General features: G+C 35.6%; 1 protein-coding gene and 1 long non-coding RNA gene across 9 annotated transcripts in view; one reads left to right on the forward strand and one right to left on the reverse strand.

Moving 5' to 3' along the window:
- The window catches only part of ESRRG (estrogen related receptor gamma), a 459,707-nt gene that overhangs the window by 190,592 nt on the left and 249,608 nt on the right, over positions 1 to 19,507 (reverse strand). For 3 of the 8 annotated variants that reach the window (XM_026682709.2, XM_087963945.1, XM_026682694.2), the window contains exon 1: positions 2,287 to 2,494. The exons of 3 other annotated variants lie outside the window; for them this stretch is intronic. In XM_026682709.2, the coding sequence (XP_026538494.1) occupies positions 2,287 to 2,342 (56 nt within the window). In that variant the 5' untranslated portion in view covers positions 2,343 to 2,494. Of the gene's footprint in view, positions 1 to 2,282; positions 2,495 to 19,507 lie in introns of those variants that run through there. 2 more of the 8 variants (XM_087963952.1, XM_026682701.2) reach the window with 1 other exon arrangement.
- LOC148132799 (uncharacterized) lies at positions 2,560 to 18,994 on the forward strand. Its single transcript, XR_015749329.1, has 3 exons — positions 2,560 to 2,641; positions 7,276 to 7,318; positions 12,209 to 18,994. It is a non-coding gene; the product is annotated as an uncharacterized LOC148132799 (long non-coding RNA).

Genomic DNA, 19,507 nt, shown 5'->3' on the forward strand with positions numbered 1-19,507 from the left:
GTTTCAATTGTCTTTCCTTCTTCCAACAGCTGTGACAACTGTTAAAACAGTAAAATTAAGTCTGCTCTAGAAACCTTTAGCCAACATTACATTTTAATCAGAGGTTAGATGAGGTTTTGTGTTATGATGAGTTTCATTTATAGTATTTAAAGTCACATACATATGCATACATCTGCACATATAGCTGTTCCATTCTCTTATTAACTATTTTTTGAAATTATTTGCGTTCACTCTCTCCTTTTACTGAAAAGGCAAACGTGAGGGCGACAGATGGCTTTAAGTTTTTCATTCTTCAAATGTGGGCTACCTAGAATTTAAAACATGCTGTCTTTTTATCACTCCACATTCTGTAAGTATTCTAACAAACACCCCCTCCCCAATGCACACACAATAAAGCTCAAACTCTAGAAATATTCGGCTTCTTTATTTCATTCTTGTAGCTTAATTCATAGTTTGGTTTGTATAATGTACCACAAAGCCAAAGTAAAATTACCAGCAATATTACTAGTAAGAGTTTGTGGTTTATTAATTGAGACACACACACACACAGAGGGAGAGACCGCTGTGCTCCTGGGCACTAGATAGCTCTGCCTGCCCGCTGAACCACAGATCCGTCCGGAAGACTTTAAAGGGGGGGCAGAGAGAAATGGAAGTAGACAGCTAATTGTTGCAAGGTGGGAGGAATAATAAGACCCTTCCACCAGAGCTAAAAAGGCATATGCTCTGATTTCATTTAAATACATCTACTTTAAGAAGCTTATCAAAATTAATCATTCAAATTCGCTCTAAGAACAAAAATCAAGAAAGGTCTCTGAAAAAAGAGCATCTTCCTAACTTCAGAATCTCTCTCTTCCTCTCTCACCTTTTCCACAGGAAAAAAAAAAGCTAACCATTGCAAGTTGGAACAGTGACAACTGCACTCAGCCACAAATTAAGTCATTTTAAATCACACTGTACATCAACGGACTGATCTAGAAACTGCATTTCAATTACTATTCTAACATAATTTATTTACATTCTTCTGCAGATGAATAAGGAATCCTTTCTCTTTCTTTCCTTCCATGTATCCAAACATTATAGCACCCATTAGCATACTCTTTTTGTGTGTGTGTGTATCTATACATTTACCAATGTCCAAGACTCCTTTTACACACACCCCTCAAATTTGTGACTTACTAATTTAACATGCAGATACTAATGGCAGCTAGTAACCATATATCTAAAATATAGAGTCACTCCTGTGTATTGTCATGGTATGCATTCAGTCTAAGGCTGAGCCCCTTGCCAGCTTCTGCCGCGTCGGGTTTTTTAAGGCCAAAATTAAGTTTGCAGGCTCTCAAAGTTGTGAAGTGAAATCCTGGTTTGGAAACCTTCTCCCCCTTTGGTTTAATTAGTTCAGATATCTGAGAACATGCATGCAGTCAATAATATTAAATGTGTTAAATAGCCCAAATGTTTATTTTTATTTATACAAAATATTTTATTGGATAAGGTTGCATTAAAAAAATAATAATAGCTGCTTTTAAATTCCAGTCAAAAGCAAACAAAGCTCACACTGGCTTTAGAAGTGGCACACACACATGTGCACATATGCACAGACACCCCTACCTTTGCTACTTAATGGACCTATTTATCAGTAAATGACTGGAGCCTTACATTAAACCTTAATTACAGAGCACTATCCTTAAAGTGGGATTAAACTCTTGAGCTGGTCCCCCACTCCCAACCGGGCTTGGCAAGAAACCTCAGAAAGAGGAAAGATCAAAAGATTATCTAAATCTTGTTTTAGACCGGAGCTTTCTTCCACTCTTCCACTCATTTCAGGCAGGAGAAGGGAAGGAAATGTATCTTTCTCAGAGATCTGCTGAAACAATTCACTCTGTCTTTGGGCCAAGCCAAGTGCCTATTCTTAGTACCTGAATAAGAAATGATTGTCACTCGCACAGCTGTTTTACTGACAGCCACGCCGCTCCCCACTCAAAAGGTAACGTTTTCGAGAAAAGAAGAAGGAAAAAACAACAACACACACACAATTCCTCCACTTACTGAATTAGCAGATAAAGCACAGCACAAAAGAGACAAGACGAACACATACAGCTCTACTCATGCACGCAAGACGCCAGGAGGCATTACCTGAAAGCGGCTTTTCACGTTGTTTATATATAGATATATATTTATTATTACTTCCCTCCCCACCATTAGGAAGAAGGAAAAAGTGCGGGGTGGGGGGGAGATAAGAAAGGAAAGCGGAAGGGGGGGGGTATAAGAAGAATGGTAGGTACCTACTCTTCTTCGTAGTGCAAGGAAAAAGATTCAGGAAGGCAAAGTTCTACCGAATCCATGTGCGCTCGGCAACCATTATTTGTGCACCCCAGCTATAAATCAAAGTTTCCTTGACACAGGCACAGTGCAATTAACACAAATGTTCTCCTGGTGACAAGCCTATGGGCACAGCCAGTTGGGACCAAAAGCTCACACGCTCCTAATCAAGGACTTAAAGCCCCGATTGGAGCTTATAAATATGAAGTAGGGCTTTACATATGCATTCCCTCTGGCCCAGACAGAAACGCGATTGGTAGGGCGTCGGCCAATCAGCGCCAGCAAGGAGCAGAGGCTGCACAGATTGAGCGCCGCTCGGCAGGTACAGACGGGCGGAGGGGATTGGAAGGGGACGGAGCAGGCGAAGCGGGCGGGCGGGGGAGAGAGAGAGAGAGAGAGAGAAAGGGAAAGCGACAACTGAGAACGCGCCGCAGACCTAAAAGACGCAGCGCCTTAAAAAAAAAAAGTGGTTTGCAAAGCAACCCCGGCGCGGTTTCAACTCTTAACGGGGGGAAGGGGGGGTACACCGGGGCTTGGGCAGGAAGGTGTGCAGCCTCGGGTTTTTATTATTATTATTATTATTATTTAAAGAAGATATCGTCATAAGGTATAATTTTGTACTGCTCTTCTCTTCCCTTTTCTCTCTCCCCCTTTTTGTGTCTCCTGCATGTGTGCGTGGGGTGTGTGTTGTGCGCGGCCAACTCGGGATGGTCTGTTTGAACCACTCTTATCCACTCCCGGTTCACTCGGAGAGTAGACTTACTTGGAAAGGTGGAAGACAGGTAGAACAAATCCCCCACCCCACCCCCAAACTTAGTGACACTTCCTTCTGAGGAAGCCTGCATACGTTGCAGGTAGCTCCCGGACATATTTCTGTATAAACAGGTCTGACTTGCTCGTCTGTTGACTTAAGGATCTTATGGCTAAGATCGGACCGTTAATTTTTGTCCTCCCCACCCCAACCCAATATAATTCACTTCCATTCTATTTCACCTTTCTGAATAGCAGGTTGAGGAATCTAAATAAGTTTACATTACTGACCTTTATAAACATAAGGTTGGCAGTGTTTGCATTTCAGCACTTGTGTGTGTGTGTGTGTGTGTGTTTTACAAAAAGTGTGATAAAGAACTTGAGAGAAATTAATGTTTGAAATCAAACATAGAAATGGGTGCAATGCATGAAGGGGCAAACTGATATACTGCTGGGTGGATGTAGACCCATAGCATATAAACATCATGCAAGATACAACAGGTATATTTTAATTGAAATAATAATAGACCCACTGTGTTTTGAACAATTAATTCTTTGGATATTAACTGTCTTAAACCCCACTGATTACTTCCAGGAATGCAGTAGATAAGACTTTTCAGCAGTGTTAAAATTCAGTGCTGTGTAGCTTTAACAGAAGTGCCACTAAAAGTCAAGATTCAAATCCAATTCTGAATAAATGAATAAATTTGATTGTCTTAATTGTAGACATTTACAAACATGCCCCCACACACACACACAAAATCAAGGATCAACATGGATGTAAATATGTTACATGATTTACATCCGTCTGCAAAATTACCCAACCTTCTAATTCCCCACTTCTGGCTGCCTTATGCCAGAGCTGATGACCTTCTCTGAATACACTAATGATGTAAATAGTGTAAATATTGGCCAACACTACCCGTTTTCTAAGAATCTGCAAAAACGAAGGGATGGGGGAAGAATTTGTATTCTGAAAGTGTCATTAAAAATTAAATATAGCATAATTATTCTAAAGCAAGAGTTCTTTATATTTATAAAAATATCTCATACCTGGTGATGAAATAATTATTTTAATCCTGGAAAATACTTTGTCACTAAATCAGCCGAATTGATCCTCCCTCTCTCCCCCTCTCCCTCCCTCCCTCCCTCCCTCCTCCTCCCTCCCTCTCCCCTCCTCCCTCTCTCCTCTCTCTCTCTCCCCCCGTGAAGCACTCTGATGAAAATAACCTATTTTTTAGATCAAAACTAATCAGTGCACCTCCTCTAACTGTAATAATGACATTCACAAATGGGAATACAACAGCTGTTTCCAAATCTATTTGATGGCTTGCTTTTCACGATAGTGAAATGACAAGTATTTGTAAAAGCACAGGACATGTTTGCCTCTCTTTGTTTTATTGAGCTTTGTAGCCTGTGAGATCTTTATCCTATGGACAGTTTCAAGTCTGCTTTTCATACATGCAGAAAATGCAAGTATTGGGAGGGGATCAGAAATACACATGGCAAAACTAGAGTATCCACCATTAATAGAAAAGCAGGTAATAAAATCTTTATTACCAGCAGCATTTTTTCTATGTACGGAGACTCTAATTAAGATGTAAATTTTGATTTTGAGCAGTGAGACAAAACCATGCTACAGATATACTAAGCAAGTCTCTCCATACTATATAAATGAAGCACCTTGAACATCATTTGAAGCATTTTAATGAAAAGATTGACTTTGTAACATGGATACTGTTTGTCTTCATATCAATTACAATAAACATCATAAACTTTTGCAAAATAAGGATGCACTATCCTGTACCATGGTGTAGGCTTATTCCTTGGATTCTAATTATATTTATTTACAGCTCCCTTTTTTTCCTCTCAAAATCCTCATAATATATACCACAATGTGACATCATACTCATTAAACTGAAGTGAGAAATACAAATTTACCTCATATGTTTATTATACTCTGCTGTGAATAGTCTTTAAATTGCTGTTTTGTTTTGTGCTCCCCACCCCTCACAGCTCAGCTTTCATTGTCTACAGTCCTTTTGCTCATCCATATCATTTTGTGTCTTCCCTGTCACCAAATTAACTATTGCTATCTTTCGGCCAGACACCTTACAGACATGGATCTTCGCTGAGGGTAGTGCTGCTTAGGGGAACACAATCATAGTATTATAATTTATGCATTCATGAAAGGCAATTGGTCTTCTCCCCTGAGACTTAAAATGTCACCTCTAGTAGACCTGGGCCTGGAATTTCAACAGCATTCTTCAACTTGGGTATGCTGGTTACAGTTCAGTTATTTTATTAAAAGAGAAAATAAATGAGGCAAGTTAGAATCTATTATTACAGCTCCCTTTTTTTCCTCTCAAAAGAATGCTTGAGGAGGAAAGAGTTGTGAAAATAAAATCAAGGTGAATGCTTATTTCATAATCTCTAGGTTATGGAAAATACAACACAGAATAGTGCATGCATTCACCTTTTCTTCTTGCTCTTTGCCAGAGGTTGCAATATAAAATCTCACCCCAAAAGCCTGCACAAAACAATAGTTATAGAATCAGGCCTGGGGAGGTTGAAATAAGTCAGTAAGTACTCTGAATGGAGCATATATCTTCACATCTCTTCTATCTTTATCAGGATGCTCATGTAAGATACTGTGCATCTTCAAACAGGAAAGTGAATTTGTGAAGTAAATATATATTTTTATTGATGCTTGTATCCTCAAAGGATATTATAGTCTTTTTATACCAGCTAATCCTATCTTTTTAATTACATTTGGAAAAAAAACTGTTAAACTGATTTTTGATTATATGACATTAATCAGAATAACACAGTTGTTATGGCTAGCTTTAAATATGAGAAGGTTAGATGGAAACATGTCAGAGAATGGTATTTTTAAAATACTATTTCTGAATAAAAAAGGGCTTATGTGCTTCTTTATAAAGGCCCAACACATAACCAAATCCTGTATTCATTTATTTGCAAGTATATATTGTGCCAGCTTTTTAAAGAAGAAGTTGAATGAAATGTTTGTTATAAAACCACATTTCCTTCAGAATGTACAGCATATCACTGGTTACAATATACTTTTTACACACACACACACACACACACACACACACACACATTTACAAAGGAAGTGACAAGCTTACTCTTTGAATTTCTTTTCATGCTAGCCTACTCTTCAGTAAATGGTAGTAGATTACTACTTTAGAACCATCTGCTGCTTTCATTTATATTTAGCAGAAGTAATGACCACCCTGCCTGAATTTTAGACAAGCCACAACACTCAAAACTGCTTTTCAATATAAGTGATACTTAAGCATACATATGCATACATATACATGTAATTCCCCAAACAGCCTTTTTATCCTTTTAGATCAAAAACACAAAGTTTCTCCAAAATAACATCACAATAATTTTATCCTATCAGCACAGTACAGTGAATGAACCACTAGCATCCTGCATCAGTGATTATTCAGGTCTGGCAATCTCTGTTTAAATTGCACAGTACAGAATCTATATATGGTTCACCTTAAAATCCTGGCTATAGTCTTTTGTAGAAAGTATAAATGGGAAAAGGTTTTAAGTGTAATACAAAACCCATACTCTCTCCCTCTTTATGAAACTCTTCTGGCACATGTTTTCCTTGGAGAGCCACATGGTGTTACTGTCTAAATAAGCCAAGGCAAAGATGATTGAGGGAATTCAATCACTCTTTAATTAATACAGGATTATTTCACTTGCATTTTGTGGAGCTAATAATACGAGGTGGAATGTCAGTAAAAATTAAATCGTAAACTAGTGGAGGGCCAAGGGAGCAGCTCACTTTCGTTATGGAGTTTTCCCACTAGATATTGTGAAAAATCTTACAGCTATTTACATTGGTAATGCTGTTCCATGGAACAGTAAAAGATTTCAAGAATCTGAATGGCACGGGCATATATCACAGAACAAGTGAACATTTTCAGATTATCTATTAATAAGTGAATTGAGGCAAGTTGTTTCCTGAATGTTAAAGGACCACATGTTAAATCGAGAAGTACACTCAAGGTCAGCACTGCATTTTGGACTATCTCAGTCTCTGTGATATTATGGTAATCATATTTAAAATATTCGTGGAGAAAGAACAAATTAGGCTTTTCACTAGAACGATTATTATGATAACAATTCTGTGGCAACAAATTCATATTGCTTTCTTTCCCACAGTAAATTACAACTCCTTATTGGGCTTGTGGTGCTTCTAAATAGGGTGAGTACATTCCTTCATTTGCCTTGCTTTCTTTAGAGGAAATATATTCAAAGGGAAAGTACGATAGATATATAGACAGACAGACAGACAGACAGACAGACAGACAACAGATGTAGTTTCGATGAAAACATTCTGGTTCATACAGAAATCAGAAAAAGTTAACCTCACATAAGCTGCTAATGTGAAATAAGATGAGAACTGTAAACCTAAGCAATTGTGGGACAAGATTAGAGGGCTGTTGTTCCCTTTTCCCTCCATAGCTTCCTACCTAACTGGAAGCTCAAGGCACTAAAAATAGAAAGACGATGGAGTGCAAATATTTCCCCAGTGAAAACACCAATAATCTTTACTGTGAGTTGACACGAATTGCTTGTTACACTGCCCTAGGATATCATGACCTGAAGCAACAATGTATGCACACATACACAAAGACATACATACAAAGTTTCTCAACATCTCTCCAAAGCCATGGAAATATGTTTGTATATGCACATTTACAGTATCCAAATAGAATCAGACTTTTAGCTAATACCTATTCAACAAATCCATGACTTGGAGACCGCCAGGTATTCCCTCCCCTCTTCAGAATGCCTTTACTCACTCACTCTAGTGTTTTTATTATTAACATTATTGTTATTATTATAGTTCAAGAATAAGCTAATTCACTAGAGACTTAACCCCTGAAGCACTAAATTTCTTCACATCTACTAAAGACACAGATTTGTTGTTACCTTTAGCAATATCCCAAGAAAATGAGTGATGGTGGTGTCATATTACCATATTAATGACTTAATTTATTGTGACATCAGGGGTGGAATGCTACCAGTTCCTCCCGGTTCTATAGAAGAGCAGCTGACACGTTCAGTGTTTAGCCCACCCACCTGCCCGGGCTCTAGGCTATCCTTTATTCTCTGCTTTTCCCTCCTCAGCTGCTTTACGTGGCACAGCTGAGGTTGAAAAAGCAGGAAATGAGGATTTTCATGCAGCGCTTGTCAGCTGTCCAGGTAGCACAGCTGATGATTTTTTTGCAAATGCTGCACACACGTGTGTTATGATCACTCCATTGGCTGGCCCCTCCCCTCCCCGCCTACTCACTCCTTACCTGGCATGTGAGCCATCCAAATTGCCTGATTTGGTAAGTTGCTATTTTTCTTTCTCCCCCCCCCACCCATCAGCTGTTCTGCTCTGCCAGGAGATTTAGATTAGCTAGAAAGCAGGAAATCATTGCTTTCTAGCTAATCTAAAAGCAGAACCTAACCTTCCTTAGGACCGAAGCTTCTACTTTTTAGTGCAGACTAAGGTAGCTGATTGCAGATAGATAGATCTCTAAGTGAATCTGTGATTCTGTGAGCAACTTAATATGTCTGCCTGCTTTGCCTGCTTTTGGGCAAAAGTTGCTTTTAAAAAAATAAAAAAAAATGCAATATTTACATACATGGTGTGTTGTGAGTTAATTTTGTGAGTTTGCTTGCTAGCAAATTTCATCAGTTTGCTTGCAAGCAAATTTTATGTGACAGACTCAGGTAGCCAATTGCAGAAAGATAGATCTCTAAGTGAATCTTTAATTATTTGAGCAACTCAATCTGCCTGCCTGCTTTGCTTGCTTTTGGGTAAAAGTTGATCTTTTTTTTTTAAAAAAATCAATATTTACATAAATATAATATTTACATACAAGCCATGCCCACCCAGTCACATGACCACCAAGCCACACCCACAAATTAGGCCACACCCACAAACCAGTTGTTAAGAAATCCACCCCTGTGTTACATCCAGGGAATGGGCACCTACAAAGATTTACAAACAAGTCATTAAACTACATAGAAATGTATATTCCCATTTCCTAATAAGCTTATCACCAGGATCAGACTGGAAACATTTTCACTTACCTTCTAGTTCTAGTTCTATATAATAATCCCCCATGTCATGCAATTATCCTTTTTTATTAGTTGAATTCCCAAGATAAAGTATAACTGAAATGATAAGATTTTTATAACATGTTACTACTTGGTACTTTTCATGTTTCTTGACTTGAACACATAGCAGGTTGAATTGTTGGACAGTGCAAACTTTTTAGTATGATCATCCCTGCATCCAAGACAGAAAGAATTCTTCCTTCAATAGCCTTTTCAAATTATCTAACATCAGAGACTAGTATCAAAACAACTTTTTAAAGCTGGGAGGTATGTTTGAATGTTATCTGTAATGTTGAGTGCTAAACATTATATACAATAGATTAAATATAGTTGATCCATGTTTTCAAAATAGTTTACTTGCACCCAACAGTGTGTAATGGTTCTAGGATTCTGGGATTAGGGTTCTTTTTTATTTCTCATAAACTAAAGTTAGACAACTTCCTCTGTTATAAGAGAAAAGTTTCTCTATTCAGTCAGACCAAGTGATAGAACAGTTCACCATCTTCTCTTCCAGATCAATTCTCACATTAAAGCAGAAGAATGGAAGACTTTCTTAGTTCAAGGGTCCAATTAGAAATAGTCCCAAATGCTGCATTCCAATGTTTCAGAATAAAATACAAAGTGCACGTCTCAAGGTGGTTAGCTATCGCAGAAACAATTATAGACACTTCCACTATTTTATCAAAAATATATCTGCAGGGCTCCCCAAAACAGCAACTGAAAACTCAAGGGAAGAGCAATTTTAAAATGCAACTTAAAATTTTTCTTAAAAATAAGAATAGGCATCATATAAATATCATAGTCCTGTGCATGTTTATTCAGAAGTACATTTGAGAAGCAATTTAAAATCCAGCCTAATCCACATTTACCCAGAAATAAGATCAAGTATCATATGAAAATCCCTGGCTTGTAACAGTGAGAAGTAATATCCTATCATAGTGTGCTTATTTGGAAATAACAGTGAAAAGGAATTCAAAATCCCCAAATAATTACGGAAGCAGGAGCACTTAATATTGATTGCTGTACCAAATACCAAGAAGCCACTGCCACTTAGGAGGTGCAGAGCACTTCAGCAGATGCAAATTGATCTGGCAATCTCCACTTTAAAGATCTAAGGGTTCTTTAACATTCAAAGACAACAAAGCCACTCCAGAGAAATAGATCCACTCCGGAGATTAACAAAGATTCAGCAACTTTTTGGTCTCTGAAGTACATGAAGCAGCAGAGAAGTACAATACTTCATGAAATATATGCAGCACTGATCTTGTAAGGTATCCAGAATTAACAAGTCACATTGTAAGAACTGTGTAAACAGGAAAATAGATGTAACAAACATTTTTTTTGAAAAGATACAGTATTCCCAAGAGACACCAGAATGACAGGGTAAGAGTGGGATTACAGAAAGGGACTATGTATAGTAATTCTCCCTTATCTGGGTTGGGACTCCAGAGAGATCTTTGGCCTAAATACCCTTCCCATACTTTTCAAAGTCTTCCAGGTGCTCTCATTTCTTTTTTATTTGCTTCTCTATATTGTGTTGCCCATGTACCAAAAACAGAAGTTGAATCATGTGGATTTGAGGCAGAATACATTCTTTAGACTGTGAAAAAAACCAGAATTATCTCCTTACACTCCTGTTATTCACATCACTTCTTAGTATCAACTAAGAAATTAATATTAATGGATAAAATCTATTTTCATACAGGACTTTTAATATGTCAAACAAAAATGATGTAGATAACACTTTTTCCTATTTTAATTTGTAACTAATCCAATAAACATCTTTATATTTTAAAAATCACATTAGCAAAAATGATTAAATGAAACAATATAATTTGATCTTTTGTGGCTAGATATTTACATTATTTATTTCCATCGATCAGCTTGTTAATCTTATTATTTAATGGCAATTAAGAGAATTAGTTTTATGTGTCAAACATGTCATATGCCTACTACTTTGGGAAATAAACTATTAGCTTCTATCATTATGAATTCCCAGGTTCTTTCTTATTTATCAATATCTATCTATCTCTATAATCTACAGTTATCTATCTATCTATCTATCTATCTATCTATCTATCTATCTATCTATCTATCTATCTATCTAAAAAACAATTGCTACCAACCTGCCTTACATTGAGGACCTGTATACTGCATGAGTCAAAAAGAGGGCTGTGAAAATATCTACAGACCCTCTCACTTCCTGGACATAAATTGTTTCAACTCTCAAAACAAGACTATAGGGCACTGCACACCAGAACAACTAAACACAAGGACAGTTTTTCCCCCCCAAATGCTATCACTCTGCTAAACAACTAATTCCCACAACACTATCAAATTATTTACTAAGACTATATTACTATTATTCTTCTCATCCTTCCTAGTATCTATCTCTTCCCACTTATGACTATAAATATGTTGCTTATATCTTTACAATTTATATTGTTTTATTTGTTTCCTGGTATGATTTGATTGCTTATTAGTGTTGATGAATATATTTTTTTTAGTTTTTCTTTATGTATGCTGAGAGCATATGCACCAAAGACAAATTCCTTGGGTGTCCAATCACATTTGGCCAATAAAGAATTCTATTCTCTTCTCTTCTATTATCTATCTTCTACATTTTCAGATGTTTATGAAGACGATATGACTTTCAAAATCAAAAACAAAAATAGTAAAAAATAAGTAGCATTGTCAAAAAAATTATTAAAAGATTTTCAGAGGTAAAAACATTAATGATCTTAAGAATGTTTCTGTTTTTAATCAAGAGATGCTACAATTAATGGTAAAAATACCTGTATCCAACCTAGGAATGACCACAAAGAGGGATCAGAACATGAAGTATGGAGACTGGGACCATGTGATAAAAGTCCTGTTTCTTTTTATAAGTTGTGGAACATGTTAAAAAAGAAATAGCATTTCAATTCTGAAGTTGCTGAAACCAATGTGACTTTTTAAAAACTCTTTTCTCTCACAGATGCATCTGATGGAACTTGATGTAAGTATTAAGACAAAATGTTACCTTATGCAGTTGACCTCTTTCAAATATATAAACCATATTAAGTGTTTTTTTTAATATTTCAAATTCTAGCCAGGGCCAACCAAACCTCAAAATCCAATAGCTTCCTTTGTATGGAAAACAATATGGCAAATTGATAAATGTCCTTCCTTTAAGGATAAAATCAAAGCTATTGCCTTTCAAACTCTTTTGTATAGCTACATATTAGAGAAACTGTAGTCATGTATCAATATACTACTGTATTCCTTCCCTTCAGTGTTCTGCTTGTTGCCATGTTCCTTCAACTTAATATCATCAATCAAAAGAGACCTTTCTTAAGCTATGTCATCATCAACTCTCAATTGCCCAACCCACAATATCCTTCTTGGATAAAATTAGAGGTTGATTTTAAAATGCAAACCATTAGCCTTTTGACATAGTGGCAACAGAAACTGTCTGCCTTTTTTTCTACACATACCAAAAATTGACTAGTATGAATACAACACATAAAACATGAATAAAATTTGGTGGAATTTCCAGAAGTAATTGAATTTAAAACCGTGCTTTGTATGTTATACATCTCTAAAGGTGTGCTGGCCAACTACTTGATATAATTTCAGCAAAAATATAAACAACACAGTTTATTTCTCAAGGAATTGTAACTTCACTTTTTCAGTTTAAGGGTTATTTTTAATTCTATTGATTTTTTTAACTGTGAAATTGAAATGTTTTATTTCAATGTAATTTGAAAAACTGTGCCATACATAACTATTGCAAAAATGACTGTCAAGATCCATGCTATATTTTAAAATATTATTTCACAGTATCCATTACCATGTTCTGAGAAATTAGTTCAAATGTCAGGATTACCTTGCTTGACTAATATGAAGATAATATAGATATAACTCAGCAGAGAGCATTAAACAATTTGTGAGCATTTTTTTTCATTTATCATCTTATTCTTTTTCCCTTTCAGTTCTGTCATTTGATGAGCATCCTTATCTTTTAAAAAATATTGACAATTTCTACATAAACTATTTATGGAGATATGGTAATAAATGTAACTGTAAAGCAATGCACACACCTTGTGACCTTCTGGGTCTGTTTTGTTTGGAGAACAGTTCTAAGCAATGGCCTGATCACAGTGGCCACCTGATCACAGTGGCCCATGCTGAGGTATCACGAGTCCTCCTACATTTATTAACAGAGTAGCTTTCCTATTCCTGTTCTAGTTGGAATTAAATTCTTAAAACCTTTTTTCTTTTCCACATTCAGCCAGTGAAGCAGCAGAGATCCAAGTTGAAAGGGTTGTCTTGCCATTTTTTTTTTTTTTTTTTGACTTACATGGTACCGTTTCTTTATTTTCCCTGTAGACATATTTGCAGATCAGGCTTACAGCTACACTTAGGTTGGGTTTCTGACCTCAGTTAAGTTACTGTATCCCTGCTGAAGTACAGCCCTTTAGGTCATAGACTTGCTATTATTCTGTGGTTAATAGACCCGATCGGGGTACACATTAGAAAGAATTTGGCTATAGTCCTATCCCTAGTTTTAAATGTAGAGGTAACTTACACAAAAGGTCTACTGATTAATGAGGAACAAACAGGGAAGGAAGGAAGGAAGGAAGGAAGGAAGGAAGGAAGGAAGGAAGGAAGGAAGGAAGGAAGGAAGGAAGGAAGGAAGGAAGGAAGGAAGGATTTCCAGCATAGTGGAGGATATACTCTTCATTTGATAATGGACAGTTCATATAGCACTCTGCAGATTGTACAACTAAAATCATTACCATTTAAAAATCAAGGCATCTTGTGACAAAGGTTCGTTTCAATCCTATATCCTGGAAAAACAAATATTGACACTTACGAGAATTTTCTTACACATAGGAATCCTGTTGGAGAAAATGACAGTGCCAGGCTCACTCTCCTGTCCTCTCCACCCACAACTACAGTACCCTAACCCCTTATGTCACATTTGCATTTCTATTCAACTGAACTGCCTGACAATGAGGCAAATGGTTTTGCCTTATCTGTACAATTCTGGACAACGGAGATTTCTATGCCATACAAAAGAACAGCCTTACCATTCAGCATTTCAACAGTTTCTACTGAAGTCCATCAATATACCTTAGGGAATCCTGCCTTATAAATACGTTTCCTTGATAAATTATTCACCCCCCCACACACACACATTAATTGTAAAAATGAAGGAAGGGAATGAAGTAAAAAGAGAATCTCCTGGGAGACAAAACTCCCAGAATTAATTCTGTACTTTGGAAATATACAGTCTATTGTATATCTGTAATATAATTGAATAAACAATGTCTAGAGGTCGAGGTGCAGAAAATGTTTTATTTTGAACTCAGAATAAAATTGACCCTCTTGAAGTATTTCATCAAAAGGACAAAATGATTCAAATTAGCTCCATTCTGACTGAACAAAACTGAAAAGAGGTTGTGAGTTTCATATTTATCAGAACAAAGCATGGCATTTTTCAACTGTTCCAGGTTTCGTAAACAATGAAATATACTGCTCAGTTACACCGGTCTTGCTTTTTCCACCAGGGTTACAAGAATATTTGAGATGATGTTCTGTGCTGAATACTGCCTACCATTCAAATTCTTGAAAATATGGCCAAGAATATGATTTTTAAAGAAATTTTAAAACATTAAAATACATCTAAATAAGAAGCTATGAGAACACAATTTTGTTCTCAATTATGAGAAAGGAATTTGTTATCACCTTCTCAAGAAAACAGAAAATATTCTAATTTCTTTAAACCGTTAAACCTCTTGGTCCCTTAGTCAAAGTTTGTAAGGACAAAGAAAGCAGCAAATTCATTTAGTTTCAATTAAAACATCACTTATATAATTTTTCTAACATTCTAGTTTTTTTCCCCTTGGTTAATTTTTCTATAGTTGCTAATATCACAATTATTTATTAAAATCCAAAAATATGTCTGCTGTTTCTTCCCCCATTCTGTTTTCACAAGCCCGTCAAAAAACAACAGTATTTTTATATGCTGATATTTTCGCTTGCATAGAGGGATGGCTGCTGACTACAAAAAACAGACCCGTTATTGCTTCTTAACAACATAGATTAATAAAACACAAGAGTACGCATATTACACATACATGCCAAAATGCAACAAGTCAGCCTGAAAATCAAAATTAACAAGATACAAGTGCACAAGACCATGCAAAAAGCTACGCAAACACTAAGGTTACATTAACCAAGCAACCAAATCAGCACTCTGCAATTAGTTTTTACAACCTCAGTAGCATTAGTAATACTTCTGAGTGAAGCACAGTTATGCACAACATAGGCACATACCTGTTTGCATTATTTATTGCAAAATAAAGGCATAATACAACATCCAGATAATTCACCCACAAACTTATGGTGTGGATCTAGCAATTTTTTTAAAAGTATGATGGATCTCTGCTGCTATATTTGTTAGGCAGGAAAAATGGAAAACAGCACCTAACTGCAAACAACAGCACAGCTGAAGTGATTGGAATACTAAAAGCCATGCTGCTTTATAAGAGTCAAGTTTTGTTTAACATTTAGTACAAAATAGCATCTTAATTAAAGACACTCTAAATTAATTTTTACAATGTACATTTGTTGAGTATTTGGAACACTTAAAATTCTTTGCATCCAAAAATCTTTATAATTTTTAGCATTTCATTCCCATGTGCAAAAAACATTTCAAATTTCAAATTAATTCCTTTAAAATTAACACCCTCTTACCAGAACTGACTTATGAGCCCCAGGCAAAGCAGTTTCCTTGGGCTCCTATGACAACTACTCACAGGAATAAAAATGTAAATGGTCGATAAAATTAAACATATATTTTCATGTTAGTATTAAGAAAAAATGCAGTAAAATGTAATAAATATGTTGCTGTATTTATATGATACAAGGTGCATTGAAGGGTTAACAATTAGTATGGGGCCCCTATGCTTGTGGGGCCCATTAGACCCATGCATTAAGAAAGCCCTGCTTCTTACTGATATGTTAGTGAACCCAGATGAAATCTCCAAATGAGCTTGAGATTTCTATCTATTATATAAAAAGCTTACAATTTATAAAAAGCAAAAGAAGAGAAGAGTTCTTTATGCAATAGAATATCTCTATAAAATTCAGAGGATGTCTTGACAATTTTTAGCAATACTGAACCTATCAAACATAATTTGATGAAATAAGTAGATTGTTTTAATAAATTACACCATAATAAGACAGGATCTGCTTTCTTTTACTAGATCCCATGGCTTTATGGGATGTGAGGGATCCTATGGCTGTCAAGGATTTGGAGAGCCATAAACCTCTAACTCTTATGCTATAGTATAACAGCTAATTTATACGAGTGTCCTCATGACAAAAAAAAGCAGATAAGCAGTAAAGGAACATTTCAGTCCAGAGACTAAAGTGATTCCAAAGAAGGCATTTCCACTTTAATCAACCTTTCTTTGGATAGACTAAAACATTTGTCCTGCCCTACATCAATGGGACCAACTAGAGCAGAGGTCTCCAACCTTGGCAACTTTAAGCCTGGAGGACTTCAACTCCCAGAATTCCCCAGCCTGTTTTGCTGGGGAATTCTTCAACTAGGAGTTGAAGTTTGTCAGACTTAAAATTGCCAAGGTTGGAGACTCCTGAACTAGAGAGTGGATATGCCTCCTGTATTTAGTTGGTGGGCTCAGACCACCATCAAAGGCTATCTTACATATGTTCAGCTGAAATTTATAATTACTTCACATGATCAGGAATTTTATCCAATAGAAGTTTAGATATAAGCATGGAAGATACTTTACAATTACAATTAGAGTTTGAGAATCTCTAGAAAGAAGGATTAATGGAGGAAATCATAAATATTTAGGTTTATTTTTTACCTTTTTGGAATTTAGAATCATTGTTCTCAAACTACAATCTAGGGAATTGTGCAATTCTTCAGAAACCTGCTTTAGAATATTTATATGAAACCATAAATAGTCATAAACTTTCCTGGTTTATTAACCTAGTAATATGCAATAAGTAGAAAAAAACTACAGAAGACAAAGTATGCCCATGACTATGAGAGGCCCTTCCTCTGTCATTTTCAAAAACTTATTTCCTATCTCTATTCTGTCCATCTTTAAGCAAAAAAAGTCAAGATATTTTTATAGTTTGGCTTTTTAATTTAGCCTCTGAATTGCTTGAACTAAGATTTTAATTATGTTTCCTTATTTTATTGCATTATTATCCACCTTACGCATTAGTGCTGAAGAGAAAGATAGGATACAAATCTAATAAATAGTAATAGTAATAATTCTATTGTTGATGCTATAGTTCAACAGAATGTTCTTTGGGCTCTCTGAGAATTGAATCAGCACCATCCACAGAACCAAACAAAAAACAAAAAACAATGAAGAATACATTTAAAAGCAATATCAACTTAATATAAATGTAAGCATCTAACAAACAACATTCCCAATAACTGAGCCAGGTTTTAATGGCCTTCTGCCAGGTAATCAGGTTAGGTCTATCCAGATCTCCAGAAGAGGTTGTTCCGTAGGACAAGCATCATGACAAAGAAGGTATTTCCTAAGTCCCACAACATTGCAGGAGGCCATTCTTTTTTGATAATTTGTGTTTAATGCTAAGAATCCAATATTAACTTGCAAAGTTCTCAAAAACTATTATTTTTAAGAATATTACCTAAAATTGCTCCTTTGAAACTATGAGACAATCTATACACCGAAACCATCCTATCCATTTCAGTTTTAAATATTTTTTCTTTGTCAAAAGATGAACTGCTTATTAATTAATCAAATTAAATGCATAATTTGAATTAAGGTAACATCAGGGGACATATATAAGAGTTTTTAAGATGATGAATTGCACACTAACTATGTGTATGATGTATTTTTTGTTGGTAGGTTGGCTTAGTTATGAACAGGTGCCATTTTCTATCTGCTGCTTTGCTAGCTTATTTCTATTACAGTTTCAGTATTTCAGTTTTTAAGATGTCATTCTAGTTTGCTTGTTTCATTTATTTTGTTCTCACTATGGCATCCAGAGGTTATCCCTTTAGTGTTCTTCTCTGTAGCCTTCTGTGACTGTTTACATGTTTATTCTGCATTTCTATTCCATTTATCATTGAAACATATAAATGTTAATATTGTATGTATATTTACAATTGCATGTGAATATTCTAATTTCTTTATATAATTACCTAGTCAGGTAATTTCATACCTCTGTTTTCAGGTATCTCATAATCAAAGAAATGTAGATTTTCACTTTATTTTCATTCCTCTTCAATGATAATTGTTAGATAATTCTCAGAAATGTTTACTCTGAGTATTTTAATTATTTCACTCTGAACGGGGAAGTATAACATCAGATTTTTAAAATTGCATCTACAGTTTGAGTTTTAATTCATTTAAAACTAAAATCTCACACTAAGGACTAGATATTGAGAACAAATAACTGACCCAAATTCTACCTTTAGCTGTTTTGCAATATGTGGGCTTACTATAATGTTTGTCTGAGAATAGTAGAAGCAAACCAGGTGACAGTTTTTATGAGATAAATGCTTGCCAGTTAACATCACCAAAAATCTTCTCAACTTGATACAGCTGGTCCACAATTGTGTTAAGGTTACAAATCTTGAATTTAAGCCTGTTTTGTTCAACTCATTTTGACAAGGCTAATTCAGTTTAAATGAAAATATTTTCTCTCAACTGGATTATGTATAGAAATTAAAGAAAGATGTTATGTTCGTGAAAAAGTTGCCTGAAGTATCATATTTTGCACTAACATATAAAAACAGAAAAGAGGGAACACTTTTTCATATGAATCACAAATCATACTGAGGTACAATACAAGGAATAAATAGCTCTTAAGAGCTCACCCAGCCCAATTCTCAACATTGTTACTGCTTAAAACCATAGCAAATTGTCAAGATAACTAGTAATGATTTAGAGTTCAAACTGAAAAAAAAGTATTGTAGACAAGCTCAATTCACTGACACAGTTTTGTGATTCCAAATATAAGCCTACTCAGTCTTTGGGTACAGAAAACTAAATGTAATGACAACTGAGTTTCAAGGTAGGAATGAAATGTTCAGATAAACTATTTCTTGTTCAGTTCAAACTGTAGAATATGTGGCCCACATATAATGCACTGATAAAAAAGCATATGAACGGGATGCGGTCTACATCAGAATTCCCCAGTATTTGGGGACCAGTAGTGTTGTGAAGAGGGAGAATTGTGGGAACCATCCAAAAATGGCTAATAGAGT

Source organism: Notechis scutatus, chromosome 1, assembly GCF_049901735.1.
Source record: "Notechis scutatus isolate UNSWTSFEM ecotype Mainland chromosome 1, rNotScu1.2, whole genome shotgun sequence".
Taxonomy (NCBI): Eukaryota; Metazoa; Chordata; class Lepidosauria; order Squamata; family Elapidae; genus Notechis; species Notechis scutatus.